Source organism: Leuresthes tenuis, unplaced genomic scaffold (genome assembly GCF_036924035.1).
Source record: "Leuresthes tenuis unplaced genomic scaffold, fLeuTen1.0.hap1 SCAF_24, whole genome shotgun sequence".
Classification (NCBI taxonomy): Eukaryota; Metazoa; Chordata; class Actinopteri; order Atheriniformes; family Atherinopsidae; genus Leuresthes; species Leuresthes tenuis.
Genome location: NW_027325378.1, coordinates 12,347,342 through 12,362,289, shown reverse-complemented (window position 1 = coordinate 12,362,289; position 14,948 = coordinate 12,347,342). Strand labels below are relative to the sequence as shown.

Genomic DNA, 14,948 nt, shown 5'->3' with positions numbered 1-14,948 from the left:
CCTTAAGCTATTTTCTATAAAATGCTTGCATAGAGACCTAAAACTTAAATATTTGTCACTCCCAACATCCCAAATGGGGGGAAAAAAGAAAACTTAACGCACTGGACCACCCAGCACATCTACAACATGACGTAGTGGGAAAACACTGGAGTGTGTTCAGTCAGAGCCTTCCTCAGCTCCACTTCAACAACGAGCCGTGCAAGAGGTCATTCCTGTCAGCACCAACAGTGCTACTGTATGTTTATGACTTTTTTTTTTTTTACACTATAGCAGGATAATTTCCCTTTAGGGATTTATTAAGTACATTTCCATTTTAATTAAGTAAAACCAACTGACCGAACCAACTGGGCCACATTTCAACTCAACTCATTGCTTCACATCCAAATAAAACAAGTCCAGAAAGAAGAGCCAGAAGAAACTTCAATTTTATTAAGAGCTTTGACAAATTTCTGCGTGAGACAACTAAGAAATCTTGAACTGTAAATTGAAATCAATTACTGACACCCAGTCCACTTTCCCTTATAGTGTTGACTTGAAGCTGCAGAAATCCCACAAACGTGCAGCCGATCACTTTGAACAGAACAATGCCTTAAAATCTCATGCAACTCAGAATTCCAAGTGAGCCCAAAAAGAGCCAATAAATTGTGACGATTGCTGGCATTATAATACAACTTACACCTTTAGGATCCTGATGGTTGTGGATGCCGTAGGGCCAGCTGTTCTCGTTTGAACGTGATGTCAATGCAGAGGACAGGGGAAACGTCTATGAGCAGAGGTGAGTACCGATAGCACAAGAAAACACTGCTAATGGACCCTATATCAGTTCCAATACAGTTTCTCTATATAAAAAAATAAATTCCATTGGAAATAAAATTTAATTAAAAATAAAAAGGGGAAAACATGTTTTAAAATAAAAATTTATTTAGCAAGGCAGAACCTTCAAAGTCATCTTTGGATGGTCTTTGGCTCCCAAAGGCAAATCATAGGACTAACGTCAACTCAAACGGCATTTACTTTAACCAGTATAAGTCAATACAGGCCCAGCAAATAAGATGGTTTCAACTCTTAAAACCTTGACTGACAACCTCTGGAATCAAAAACGGACAACTCGTCATAATTTACTGTTAAAAGCTCAACGATCTATTTCAACTATAGCATAAATAAACAAAACCTAATCATAAATTAGTCTACAAGTCAAATATGTATTTAAACAATACAGCACAAAATCCCCCACGTCAGAAAGCAGTTCTTTCTTCCATGATAGAGAAACTACACAGCCTTTACACACCCTTAAAAATGGGGACGTAAAACTGATCACCCATGCAATGTGCAACGCGTTAAACGAAAATCTAAGGAATGATCGAAAGAAATAACATTAGTAATCCTCTACCGTTGACATTAACTTAAAAGACTAAACAAAACAGAAAGCTGATAGAGGTTATAAAAGTGCATAACAGGCGATCGGGATGATCAGCACGTGCAACAATATGAGATGACTGATACTTGGCCCAGCCAGACTGAATCGGGCTAAAATCCCTTGTCGTTCCACAGAGACTGCTGATACTTAAAAGGTCAACGAGGCACTTCAAAATGTCCACACAACATCTGGACCTTAAGCTCAGGTTCGCTTGCTCAGAGCATCCTTCTCTTTCCAGTTGCTTTCAGCATGTGCTGCCCAAACTGTGAAGACATCACAGAGGAAAGGAGATGAGAAACACTGCATGCCAAAAACCCTAAAAAACACAGCAGGTTGAGTGTTTTCCTCCAACACGCTCCCTCCAGCTCTGAATCCTACATCTCTCACCAGTGGTGTTTCTGTCACAGGTTTCACTTCTTTGACCGGAAGGCTGAAGTCGTCCTTGTCGTCCTGCCCGCTGTTCTGTCGATAGCGATGGGCGAACTTGCGCTTCAGGGCCTCTGCGATGAGAGCTGCAGCGTCTGCTGGCTCCTTGGACTTTGCTCTGGTGTCATCTTCCACCGGACGACTACAAACGTAACAAGGATTATGAAGTTTGATGATACGATAGTGTTCCCTGCTGCACTACTCTGACATATACAAATAATAATAATTACAGGTTAACTGTAAGCGGCGTGCAGTGAGGTCAGAGGAGATGTTAAACACGAACAGGGTCACATAGAGCTTTGACACGGCTGCATCTGACTTACAAAAACATGTGATGCACCATAACCAATAACCACTAAAACCGAGACAAACCTTTTCACAGATCGCAGCTTTACTTTGTTTATGTCCTTTAGGACATCGAGCATGCTGGGGATTTCTGCTGGCCTCGATTCCAAAACCGTCTTTCCTCTGCGCGCTTTTATCAAATCGATGGTTGAAAATGTCCGCTGTAGACCCAGGGGTGGGGGAGGGGGTGGTGGTGGGGGTGGAGGAGGAGGAGGAGGAGGAAGAGGCAGGTTACCAGGAGGTGGAGGAGGTGCCCCCGTGGTGGCAGCTGCTGCGAAAAGGAAAAGAAAGAAAAGGCTCAGAAGCCATTGTAATATGTGACGTTCTGCTGCCATCTAGAGGAGAAGATGCAGTATTACAGAGAAACAAAAAGACAAACAAATCCCTCAAAGAATTAACTAAATGCCAAAAAAAAAAAAAAAGGTACCCGACTGTGCAGTTTTTTCTTGAGTCAGGACAATTTGAGCTATTTGAGCTCTGAGTTTTGCAAGTTCAGTCTCTAGCGCACTGATCTTCTGAAAGGCCTCATTGTTGGCGATTGTTGACCCCTGCGGGTCCGGGGCTTCCTGATGCAGGCTGGGTAGTGACCTCTGACGGCTTAAGGGTTTTCTCTGAGGACGAGGCTGGTGGGCTCGAAACATGAGCCCTGGTGGGATCCGTGCCCTGTTACAACGAGGTCACGCGTTACTAAAACACTTCTCACAGAGGCACATCAACCCTTAAACCTTCTGCTCTGCAGGATGTTTCTTACAGATCACTACCACGCACTCACCTGGGTCTGTCGAAGTGGTCTTCATCGTCCTCTTCGTCCCCGTCGATCCAGGCAACATCAGCCAGAGAGGCCACCGGGCCGTTCTGCCTCCTGGTGCCGATAATGACACCAGCATCCTCGGAGTACGGGTAAAGCTGGCAGTGAAGTAAAAAAAATAAAAGCACGTAAAACATTTGGGACAAAAGTTCAGATAAATACACTCAGGAGTTATCTACACTCACACCAGCACACGTTACAGCACTACATTTCCAACCGCTTTGACCCTGCTTCCAAAAAGTCTGGGGCTCTACAATGAAACAAAACCACGAGGCAAACATTTGTGAAAGACCCAAACGAATCAAGTGTTGAAACTGAAACTTGGAATTTGAGCACAGCAATTCCAAAATGACCGCGTTAGGGTCATTAACAGGTTGGGGTATAAAAGGGGGCATCCCAGTAAAGGAGTGGGAATAACCAATGGCCTCGAGAGCTCTTCTAAAAACTACTTTCACCGCATACACATATTGAAGTTACAGCTCTGCCATGGAAAGAAGAAACAATATGTAACAAAGAAATATCCCCAAATGCATGTTTTTTCCGCCGGACAAAAATTATGACAGTTTGCTTATTTCTTTGCTTATTTCACGATGCCAAACTACATTTTGCTCCCAACAACGCGACTCTGCAGTAAAAGAGTCAGGGCGCTAAACTGAAAAATGCATCTAAGGTGTTGCTGGCATCACATTCAAAACAAGAATTTTTCAGGAAAACATCAGTTTCAACACTTGATGTATTGTCTTTTTATTATTTTCAATTGGATATGTGGGTTTAAAAATCACCTGCAAATGGCCGCATATGCGAGGAGGTGCAAATTCTTTGGAAAAAGGGTCATTACGAAAAAAAAGAGGTTTAGTTTAGAAAAAAATATATAATAACTATGAAAAAAAAATCAAATGCAAACAAAACAAACAAAAATAAAAGACGGGCAGCTCAGATAAAGAGTGTGTAGAGAGGACCTAAAGATTGTTAATAAAAGGTTGTTGTAGCTCAGTGAGTCTGTAGCCAGCTCAAGGTTGTTGAAGGTTGCTGAGCAAACTGACCTAAAGCAGACAAACTGCAGTCCACATTGTTAAGGAGGGCAGCTGAAGACAGAGGAAAAGAAGAGAAGAAACAGCACAGTGTTGAAGACAAAAGTTTCGAAATGAATCACTGAGCTGAAAACTCCTTAAAGCCGAGTGGACAATCCTTTTCACACAGTCAGAGATCGGCTCATGTGACAAATATCATTTGGTATGACTTCACTCTCTGTTTATGGTTCACAAATGAAAACAGCCAGACGAGCAGAGGTAAACAAATACTGAAGAGGCGCATGCAGTTTGTTGGTGCACAGCTTCAACAGTAAGGAGATATGGAAAGAGAGAAAAATCAGGAGACATTCACAACAAATCCAAAGATTTTCGATTTTTGTTTCACACAAACAAGATGAAAAGGCGCCTCTGCCTTACCTGGAAATGAACTCTGGGACAGGGTTTAATGGGAAGAGTCGAAGCTATTCTCCTTACAATACTTCTTGATGACCCATAGGGCTTTGATGATCCAAAAGCCTGCAAAAAGGAAATATTTGCCAGGAGATTTATGTTGCTACAACTGCCAATTACACTCCACCCAGGATGCATCTGAGTGAAAATACCAGCAAAATATCGACAGGCCGTCATCACATACCAGGTCCATTTCGATCCGTGCACCGTCACTCATTTCTGGTCATGAGTTTCACAAGGACTGATTGTAAAATGCATCAAGACCAACATGATCACTAATTGGTACCTGAAAGAAATAAAAACAACAACAACAAAAAAAAAAATCAGGTTGAGTTACCTTTAAACACAAGACAAAGAGAGTCAAGAGGCTTTTAAACTCCACTATCAGCCCATGTTGAAAAGCTACAATACAGAAAACGTGGACGTGACATCAGGCTTTGGTTGGTCAACGCTCACTTAGAAAAGCAACACAGTTCTCACTCCACTATCATCATAACCGTCAATATTTGAGCCAGTAAGAAAAGAGAATTTGTCCATCCAGGTTTCCAGAAGATAAGCTCCCATAGTAGAACTGTCAAAGAGGTCAAAATGGAAAAAGAGAGAACAAAACTTCAATGTAAAGCCAATATTCAGCCCATTGCAATTCTTGACGTTACAGTTATCATTAAAGTTAGTTTGTTTTGACACTTTGCAACTGAACGGCTCTTAAACGCCAGGGGCCCACTAAGATGAAGGAAGCGCCTTATTTTCCTCTGACCATAAGTGTATCCTTACACTGTCAATATAAGCATGAGGGTAAAAGTTTTTACGCAACAAAGTTTTAACAACACAGCCGCAATAATGACGCAGTCCCCGTGCTCTTAGTTGTAACCGAAATCGTATACGAAACAAGCTGCTGTATTTATACAGCTAAATTAAACGAGTTTTATGACTTTGCGTTAGCGGGCAACGAGGGTAACTGATGCTAACGATAGCGTTCTGGCTAACTCCAATTTACCACAGACAGATCTATTGAGATTTGTCTTAAACACACTCTGCGCCAGCAACCTGTGATTTATGACAGACTAACGCTACACGATAGAAAGTTACATTCTGTAACAAATGTCGGCTGTGTGTATCTGAAAATAACTTACCGGACGACTGATTGACAACTTTCTGGAGTTTTACCACCTTGCAAAGCCGACATACATTTACTAGAGGAGAAGACTTGTGTGGGAAGAGCTTTTGGGATGCGTTTGGAGCCAATTGGATTATAGGAATAACCCAAGTTGAGCTGCATCCTTGCAACAACCCCATTGGTTCATTATATTGAGTGACGACCCAATTAACCAACTAGTATTGACTGGAAAACCAAAGCTCTCTGATGATTTGTCATTATAATAGTCAATCAAACTATAATATCCAATCAGGTGCCGTAAAATCTTTGGACGCTCGTTATACCTTCCTGCATTTCCCGACGGAGGAATGTCACACTAAATTGCCGAGATCCCGGTGGAACACTGGGATGTCCGTGATCACAAAACAGCTGCACCTATTCGTGTGCCACAAAACCCAAACACCATGTACAGCTGCTAGCTAAAGAAACGCAGGGAGGAAGGAGGCACAGGCCTAGCGTTTGTGACACTGTTCCGTTTCATTTGTTTGTAAGGTCGTATCGCGATATAAGTGGTTATTCTTACGTCGCTTTGTATTCGTTGTGATTTAGACGATCGGAGTTTGACTTGTCGTTTTCGTGAAAACCGACGTAAAGGTATGCTATAATTGACATGCAACGATTGCTAGCTTAGCTTAGCTGCTGAATCGGCTGTGTAGGGCTTTATTTGAGGTGAGGTTGAGGGTCGTAGAAGGTGTGTTTAGCAGAAATGAGCATTTGTGTTGCGATTTAGGAAAATGAATGTGATGAGAACGTCGTAACACCGTTGCATGAACCTCACGAGCTGAGAAGAATCCAACAAAGCATGTTAAGCTATATGCTTTCATTTGACATCTGTAGGTTTATCTGTTTGTCAATAAAACCGGTAACCTAATCGTTTGTCACTAACCAGTCAGATGTTGTAGGGCCACTTGTCATTGGTTGGTTATAATATAAACCTTGGAAAAAATTCAATAAATGGGTTCTAAAGCATTAGACTCATACAGTTAAATAGTTATTCAATGTCAGTGATACTTAGTATCGTAACTGCTGTTGAATGCGATCTTTACACATTTTAATCATGTTTTTTTTTGCCTCTGGTCAGAAAAAGCTACAAGTTTACAGATCTAAGCTTAGACATTTAATTAAGAAAATTAAACTGTTAATTAATGATAATAGTAATAATAATAATATATGAACTCTCTTGATTATTTCATTGTGCAAAGCAAATTCACTGATTTATCCCAACTTTGTGTTTTCAGTAGAGAGAAGGAGGTTGGTTTGATGCGCATGTCATCAAAACAAGAGGCACCATGAGTGCGGAGGTGGATGCACTGACGGTGGTGAACCAGCTGCGGGATCTTGCTGCAGACCCCTTAAACCGAAGAGCCATAGTTGAAGACCAAGGCTGTCTGCCAGGTCTCATCCTTTTCTTTGACCACCCCAACCCACAAGTCGTCTACTCCGCATTATTGGTAAGCGGCGTCCATTCACACCCGCTATGCCATACAGAGGGTAACCAGTGCATAAAGGATTCTCCGTGGTTTGATGGCTTTCTGTCATCATACAAAGAAAGACATGACTGCCTTCTGGTTGGAAATATCTACAGCAGCTTGTTGGATTCAACTTACCTTTAGTTATCATCTAGGATTCTTAATTGGCTGTGCTGTTTAGTTTTCTATTCATGTCTTTTGCCCCCCCTACTGTCTCGGGGTGTCAGAGCAGGGTTTTCACAACAGCCCTAAGGCCATCTCTTTAACCTCTGTGTGTGCTCCAGTCACAACTTCACACATGGTGGCATTAAAATGGCTGCATATTTGTGCAATGGTGACATCTGCTGTCTGTTGTGAGGCACAGTGAACACAGCGCAAAGCCTGCTCTCCTCCCTTCCACTCCCAACCACCTTTTTTGTTCTGTACATTGTTCTGTACTGCGAACACACATTTAAGTGGCTTTATGTAATACTCTCTCCCGACAGAAACCTGAAACTGTAAACACATAGCCGGTGCAAGTGTTTTTGTAGTGCTTATGTAATATATTTACTGCTGCACATGCGCATCTGTTTTAAAAGAGCTCTCCGCTGTGATATCACGAAGCGTCTGTGGGCTTTTAGCGCTGGATAGATAACAGTTGCCCTTGTCCTTGCAGGCCGTGCGTTACCTGGCAGAATGTCGAGCCAACAGGGAGAAGATGAAGAGCGAACTGGGCATGATGCTGAGTTTGCAGAATGTCATGCAGAAGCAAGTTCTTGTTGCCACGTCTCTCTCTCTCTCTCTCTCTCTCTCTCTCTCTCGCTCTCTCTCTCTCACACACACACACATGCTCACAGTGCACTTTCTTTTCATAAAACCATAACCAAGGTTTTTTTTTTTGTTTTTTTGGTTTTGCATTGGCAGCATTTGCAAAGCTGCAGATTTTCCAGGCAGGATGACTTTCCTCCGTTTGCTGTGTCAAGATAAATTTGGTTAAAGTCGAATTAGCGGAGGACACAAAAAAAACTTGAAATGTCGTTTGTGCTTGGTAAAGATTTTAATGTATTCTGTCATCTTTTGCATATATTTACGGGCATTTATTTAATTTTTCAAGCATTGCAAATCATTTCTATCTGGAAAGATTTTTGTGCGTGCGTGTAAAGATGATGATGCACACATTCTAGTAACCCACGTCATGTTGTAAGAAGACATCATACTCCAAGTAGCTAGTTTTACCTGAGAGTCTTTGGCAAAGCTGGCCCCGAGGTAAACCAGCCACTTCAGTTGGTGCGAGTTTGGCGATAAGACGAGGCTTGCATCGTGTTCTCTGTCCTGTCTCTCTGACTTTGGTCAGAGGTCGACCTTAGCTGGGCAGAGTGGGAACACATAGCTCAGGGGGAGTGTCTAGCATAGCTGCACAAACAGGCGTGAATCTAACTTCTAATCTCTCAACTACTTAAGATCTGAAGAACTTTAAGAACTTGTTGCCTCTTCTGTGTGGAAAGTGTGAAATAGACAACTGGACCGAATGGAGCGTTTGATTTAATGTATGGCTGACAGGCTTCCGTAGAGCTACGTTAGGAAAGCGTTGTGCGGTGTCTGTGCACCAACGGGCTCCCGGAGGGCAGCTGTGCCAGACAGCCAATGTCACATGACGTGACGATAGAAAGAGTGACGACTTGGTGACAGATACTGCAGTGTGGCCTGCGGGGGTATCACAGTATCCCTTATAAATCATCAATCCATGCACAAATGCTGCCACTGACCTCATGTAGTTTCTTCAAGAAATGCTTGAGCCTCCCCTCATTTCAATAAGTATAGAGTATATGAGACAAAAACAGTTCTAATGAGCTTGAATGTCAGTATTTGGTATGAGCACCTTTATTCTTCAACACAGCCTGAACCCTCTCAGACAAGCTTTCTTGTCCTTCTTTAAGTAGTCTTCAGGAACAGTTCTCCGTGCTTCTGAAGGACATCCCAAAGCTCTTCTTTGGATGTTGGCTGCCTTTTGTTCCGTTCTCTGTCAAGATGCTGTCAAGGGCAGTGTCTTTGTGGCAGTCTGCTGGTAACAAAGTGCTCAAAGATAAGAGTTAGGATTGGTTCTTAAGTTGTCTGTTATCTGTAGACACGACACTGGTTCATCTTATGAGTTAGGTTCCTTTTTTTAGATTATTTATCAGTATTGATTCATTAATCAGTGTTAAGTGATTAACAAACAAGAAACACAATCCCCTGAAAATGGTCAGGAGCAACAACTGGACTGAGGATGAGTGAAAAATCAGCCGATGTCCACAGAAGAAAAACTTGAGCTCAAGAACAATTTAAAATATTACAAGACAGTCTGGATCATTGGAAGCAAAATATAAATAAATTGGGTATAATGGTAATGGACTATGCATGAGATTCGGTCTTGCCTACATTCAGCACCGTTGAAAACGTAGACAAACAGTATTACATAACTCCATTCAGTTAAGTGGCACTTGCCACCCATGTGTGCATGAGTCACATTGGCAAAATATAAGGTTATATGTCAATTTTTCCATCTCTGCGTCTCTTTCTGTCGTTGAATTTTTCTTTCTCTTACTCCAAAAGGAGTGCATCGCCTGGGGAGACCAAACTGCTGGCCTCTGAGATATACGAGATTTTGCAGTCGGCTGGTAAAGAAGAGGCCGAAAAGGCAGAAGCGGCTGCTTCCTCCTGCCGGCGCAAAGCCCATTTCTTCCTGGGCTCCAACAACAAGAAGGCCAAAACTGTAGTGCTACACATTGATGGACTGGACGACTCCGTAAGTGTTCACAGAGCACGTTCGGGACTTTCTGCACCATATTGGTCCACATCTGTCATACTCGCACACACCGGGTGTCTGTTGATGGGCAGAAGTCTCCCTTTAGATCAGCGTGTTTACTGCTGTCATAATCACAGTGTTGCCAAAGCATCTTTGGGGTGTCTATCTGGCACCTGATAGGAGGGCGAAGGGTTCAGGTTGTAAATGCCAGCCATTGAACAGCAGGGTGTTGAGATTGAATCTGAGTGTTGCTCTGCTGGAAGCCTGCACCCAGCCAGATTACATTACAGCAGACAGACAGCCTCAGGAGGCTGTAGCAGCTGGAAATAACCGATGTATAAACTGAGCTTTTCAAAAGCATACATGCAGTGGTGGACAGTGGTGCTTTATATTCTGTTTAAACTTGACATCACATGTAAATTTAAACACATTGTGTGCTTTCAAGATGCAATCACCCCTGAACTAAGAGCTTTGTTGCTTTACACGTCTGCTCGTGACTTTCACCTGCCTTCATTTTGTTGTCAGACTCGGAGGAGCCTGTGCGAGGAGGCCTTGTTAAAGATTCGAGGAGTCATCAGCTTCACCTTCCAGATGGCTGTTAAGCGATGTGTTGTCAGGATCCGTTCTGACCTTAAGGCTGAGGTAACTATCTGTCCGGACAAAGAAAACACCTTGATCCTATTTTCAGTTCGTGGGATAAGCAGCGTTTCATCATGGCCTGCTCTGACGGATTACTTTCATGGCTTTTGATGTTATTAAAATTGGGATAATCTGCTCCCTGCTAAAGGTCTGACAAAGAAATTATGGTAGCCTTTTTCTTCTTTTTTTTTTCATATCTAAAGAAGAGCAAAATCTACTTGCATTTTCATGAATTTGTTGGATTTCATAACCTTAGTAATTGGTAAACCGTCCATAACAGGACACCTATAGGATTATACACTCATTGTGGCTTCTCCTGCACTTCCAATTGATGAATAAAAGCAGCATATAGCATTTCCTCAATATACTTCATGATCACACTTATTAACACAAATGAAAAAAAATGTCCTCTCGCAGGCATTGGGAACAGCAATTAACTCCACCAAAGTAATGAAGGCTCAGCAGGTGGTGAGGACGGAGGATGGAGGAGAGGTAAGGACTTGCATTTGCATCAAACTGCTGTACATAAAATAAATTTCTCACCAGAAGTCAGATGATAGGTCAGTGCGCTTGCAGAATGTTGTGCATATCTGTGTACAGGAAGTGCAACCCCCTGCCTGAGGCTGAGACTCATTCACAGTGACACGATTAGCTAGTCACATCTCTGCCTCAGCCTCTAGGCTGGTTGCCTTTCACCAGAGACGTAGCCACCCCTCGTTCCAAGTTTTCATAGAATTACCAGTGTCAAGCAGAATCTCCAAATCCCACAGTGGCAAAAAAAAATATTTGCAAATCCTGGTTTTAACAACATGTGAAGTCCTAAAGCAGAGGGTATTTGAATGCATGTTGGCTAAATAAATGAGAGAAACAAAGGTAACATAAGTTGTGATATATCTTATGGCCAGCAGGGGTCAGACCTGGCCAAGTCATGTGTCTTAAGTTCAATAGTTGATATACAATCCACTCCACTGTCAAACAGCTAAGCTTTACATTCAAGAGTTAATGTTTTGGGAAGATAACATGTATGCATACCTTTTAAAAAACAAACAAAAAAAAAAACCCAACAGCATATATATATTTTTTTCATTTATTTATTTATTTATTTTCCCCCCTGTCTTTGGTACAGCTGGTGGTACCATTCCAGGAGGACTCCGCAGTGCTGGTAGAGGAGAACACAGACATCCCGGATTACCTGCCTGAGGATGAGAGTCCATCCGATGAGCAGGACAAGGCTGTCACACGTGTCGGATCTATCACGGACGGCATCGGCTGGCTCAGCACGGCCGCCAACTTCCTCTCACGCTCTTTCTACTGGTGACATCTTCCTGTGTCTCTCTCCCTTTTTGCTTCCCGTTTCATCAAAGTTACCATCCGGCTGCAGCCTTAGCCCTTCTCAGCCTAGTCCTTGGACTAAGCCCTGCCTCACTACTCTAGACTGCCCCCCCCGCCCCCCCCTCCAGAACACACTGAGCCCGGCCACATGTGCGCTACGAGTGCTGGACTGCCAAGTGGAACCTGCAGTAACTGTAACTTCTGTATATACTGAGCTACAAACCCACCACTGGCTGTATGCGCACAACTATATACTAACTGCATATGTATCTAAAAAACCTAGCCAGAGGACTTTATATCGAACAGAACCAAATAGCTTTCTGAAAATGTGTATGGCTTTGTTGACTGAGTTGACATGGGGCAGGCGAGTTTGACTGTTCTGAGGTCGAAAATTGGGAGTTTATTCTTTTTTTGTGCATGATTTTGGTTGCTTGTTTCCTTGCATCTATTCCCTATCATTGTCTCTTTACTGCACACATATTTCGTCTTCTAATTTCCCGACTGTGTCCCTTTTTCCCCCTCCCCCTTCAGTTTCTTTAGTATGCTGTTACTGTTTTGTGCCAATCCTGCCTGATGCCTACATCTGTGATTATTGTGTGTGCCTTTTCGGACTTTTTGTTGTAATTATTTATTCATAATTCATTCAAATGATTGGAAAGCTCCGATCATGGTAATGCGTGTGCTTTCCTTGCAGCAGCTTAGCTAGCTACGGTGGAGAAATTAGACACCAGCGAGAGAGCGCAGCTCATTCAGCCGCTGCTTCATAAATGTTAGACTGAATTGTGGTTTGAAAGAGCAACTTTTGGACTTGTTGTGTTAAAGAACACACACGATCCCCTCCAAGCGTTTAGTTGTTTCTGTCAAAATATCAGGGCTCCTGTGATGATGTAATGATAATAATAATGAAGGAGAAATCAAATGTGAGCTCTGTGGTTGGCTGTGAATTGACTGACAGCTCTTTGTGTTGATTGCACAGAATTTGGGCTTTCAGCCGCCTATCTCACATCAGCATTGTGGTCCTCTGCTGTTTTAGAAAGGGGAAAAAAAAAGAAAGAAACCCAGATAAGCACGGTGAAGACAAACCTGTCAGATACCTGCTCGTCAAAGAATTTTCCATTGGTACCTGGAATTTCACTGTTTTTGCATTATCGTAAGCGCTTTTGTTCAGTTTCAATTTCAGTTTAGCCAATAGTGTCCTTAAAGCAAAGCTCACGTTGGTGCACACTCACACATTCAGAGGACTCACTAATGCTGTCACATGAGCAGTAGGGGGGGTGTTATGTACATTTTGTAAATGGTGCCTCATTCCCAAAAAAAATCTCAGACCTGGCTTGAAGGATTTTTTTTTTTTCTGTTTCTTATCTTTTTTTCAGTTTTATTGATACTGGTTTGCATTTTAAGTCACAAATTATCACGAGATTTTGTAGCAGCCGATGTTTTTAGTGAGGGGATTTCCTAATTCTTTAGCATTTGCAACTTTGAGACTCAGTCCAGGTTTAATTACTCTGACATGTGTCATTAACAGTTATTACACACAGTGCTGACCGGGCCCCTTTTAGTCTTTGGTGGTGCAGAGACGTCACACTTGGTTGAAGTCAAACAGGGGAATGGCACAGAAGAGCCTGAACCGTTGGTGGATATTCTGTGTGGAAAAGCAATAATTTTAACATTTTATGCCGTCATCGCTCAACTGCACCCTATAAAATAACGTTTTTATATAGAAGGTGTTTGTTGAAAGTAACAACTGTCAGCAGTATTACAGTTTCTACCTTATTTTTCAATTGTCACAGTTAGTCTCTGTTACATAATTTCGTTTCTTTTTAATATTTGGTGTCTTAGCTCATTCTGCAAAGAAATACTTGAAAATTGGTCAGAACTGTCCTTCTGTGCTAATGGTTAGTCATTTGTCACAGATGTAAGGTTGACAGAGTCACAAAGTCCTCAAAAATGTTAATTCTTGTGTACAGACTTCCACTGTAAGCAGATGTATTATAACGTGTGCAGATCTTAAAACTGTAGAATCCCATACACTGTTAATGCAAATAACGATCAACTAAAACTAATCTGGTCTTCTGCGTCTTATTTTTAGCGTATTTTTGTCTGTCTCGCTTTTTTCTTCTTTTTTTATGTCGGTAATATGTGTTGACCTTTCAGTTCTCAGTATTGTGTGTATTCATGACTATTTCATCTTTGTGGCACGCGGTGTCCTCACATCGGAGATCCAGTCCTCACTTTGACAAATTGGATTGCTGAGGGCAGCAAACATTCCTAGCAGAGAGCGAGAGGCGAAATTCAGTTTTCTGTACTGGTGCACAAGCGAGGTTCCTTGGGGCAATCCCGTGTTCTGCCCACCACTTTCCCCAGCCGCGGTGCTGGTAGGCAGATAGAGGCAGCGGCCACCCCCAGCTGGAAGCCCTGGAGCCACTGATGCTGCTGATGCTGCTCCTGAGCCTCCAATAAAATGCTGTGCCAAGCTGCAGAGTGGGCCTTCACTTATCTGCCGCATCATCCAGATGGACAGTGACGAGAAATAATGTTTAATGTTAATGCTGACAAAACGCATCTAAATTTCCTGAGGCCACTTCTGTTCTAAACCTGTGGCCACACTGGGAGGTTGTTGGAGAAAGCTCAGATTTAGGCTTTTAGTTCCTCTGGTACGTTCAGTGTTCAGATTGAAATCGAAGAGACACACTTGTTTTTACGACATTCTCACTTTAAAGTCAATTTGGTCAGTGGTCTGGAGGTTTTGATCCACCTGCTGAATACATCCCAATTTTTTTTTTATTTCAGTTGTGAAGCTTTGAACTTAATTACCAACTCAGAGGAAGCTTAGTATTTGTAATGCAAGCAGGTATCAACACACGGGTCTCCAGCCAAAACACCCATGACAGTGCTCAGTTGCCAGTAAAAGACAAACCAAGAAATACACAATGCTAATCACAACATACGAAAATAAAATGCAAAAAGTGTTTAATTTGGCTGTAGATTACAAATTATGTTTTTTCTAACTGCTACAGTAATAAAAAGGCTAAACTCTTATCAAAGTCTTGTAGGTGGCTGCGCCTCACCTTAAAAGCCACTTTGACCAACTTAGCTATCCGATTTCTTTTT

General features: G+C 42.3%; 2 protein-coding genes across 3 annotated transcripts; one reads left to right on the top strand and one right to left on the bottom strand.

Annotated features, from left to right (window-relative positions):
• Nucleotides 1-409: 409 nt before the first annotated feature.
• mtfr1 (mitochondrial fission regulator 1) lies at nucleotides 410-5,712 on the bottom strand. Of its 2 annotated transcripts, none has more exons than XM_072378739.1 (8): nucleotides 5,611-5,712; nucleotides 4,662-4,763; nucleotides 4,445-4,543; nucleotides 2,961-3,094; nucleotides 2,616-2,851; nucleotides 2,216-2,459; nucleotides 1,805-1,985; nucleotides 410-1,680 (listed from the first exon to the last, which is right to left on the bottom strand). In XM_072378739.1, the coding sequence occupies exons 2-8, from the start codon at nucleotides 4,692-4,694 to the stop codon at nucleotides 1,633-1,635; spliced, it is 975 nt and encodes a 324-aa protein (XP_072234840.1). In that variant the 5' UTR covers nucleotides 4,695-4,763; nucleotides 5,611-5,712; the 3' UTR covers nucleotides 410-1,632. The 2 variants fall into 2 exon arrangements, with proteins under 2 accessions (XP_072234840.1, XP_072234841.1); XM_072378740.1 differs by having other exon boundaries at nucleotides 2,216-2,456.
• Nucleotides 5,713-5,952: 240 nt separating this feature from the next.
• On the top strand, nucleotides 5,953-13,900 carry armc1 (armadillo repeat containing 1). Its single transcript, XM_072378150.1, has 7 exons — nucleotides 5,953-6,227; nucleotides 6,872-7,084; nucleotides 7,758-7,849; nucleotides 9,674-9,866; nucleotides 10,392-10,508; nucleotides 10,923-10,997; nucleotides 11,632-13,900. The coding sequence occupies exons 2-7, from the start codon at nucleotides 6,923-6,925 to the stop codon at nucleotides 11,821-11,823; spliced, it is 831 nt and encodes a 276-aa protein (XP_072234251.1). The 5' UTR covers nucleotides 5,953-6,227; nucleotides 6,872-6,922; the 3' UTR covers nucleotides 11,824-13,900.
• The last annotated feature ends 1,048 nt before the right edge of the window (nucleotides 13,901-14,948 follow it).

Bases quoted from the DNA above. Each gene is read 5' to 3' on its own strand.
- armc1 (XM_072378150.1), top strand. From the start codon at position 6,923: ATGAGTGCGGAGGTGGATGCACTGACGGTGGTGAACCAGCTGCGGGAT. The intron at 7,850-9,673 runs GCAAGTTCTTGT...TTACTCCAAAAG, and splicing joins TTGCAGAATGTCATGCAGAA to GAGTGCATCGCCTGGGGAGA. The intron at 10,998-11,631 runs GTAAGGACTTGC...TCTTTGGTACAG, and splicing joins GGACGGAGGATGGAGGAGAG to CTGGTGGTACCATTCCAGGA.
- mtfr1 (XM_072378739.1), bottom strand. From the start codon at position 4,694: ATGAGTGACGGTGCACGGATCGAAATGGACCTG. The intron at 2,852-2,960 runs GTGAGTGCGTGG...TCGTTGTAACAG, and splicing joins GACCACTTCGACAGACCCAG to GGCACGGATCCCACCAGGGC. The intron at 1,986-2,215 runs GTTTGTCTCGGT...TTACGTTTGTAG, and splicing joins AAGCTGCGATCTGTGAAAAG to TCGTCCGGTGGAAGATGACA.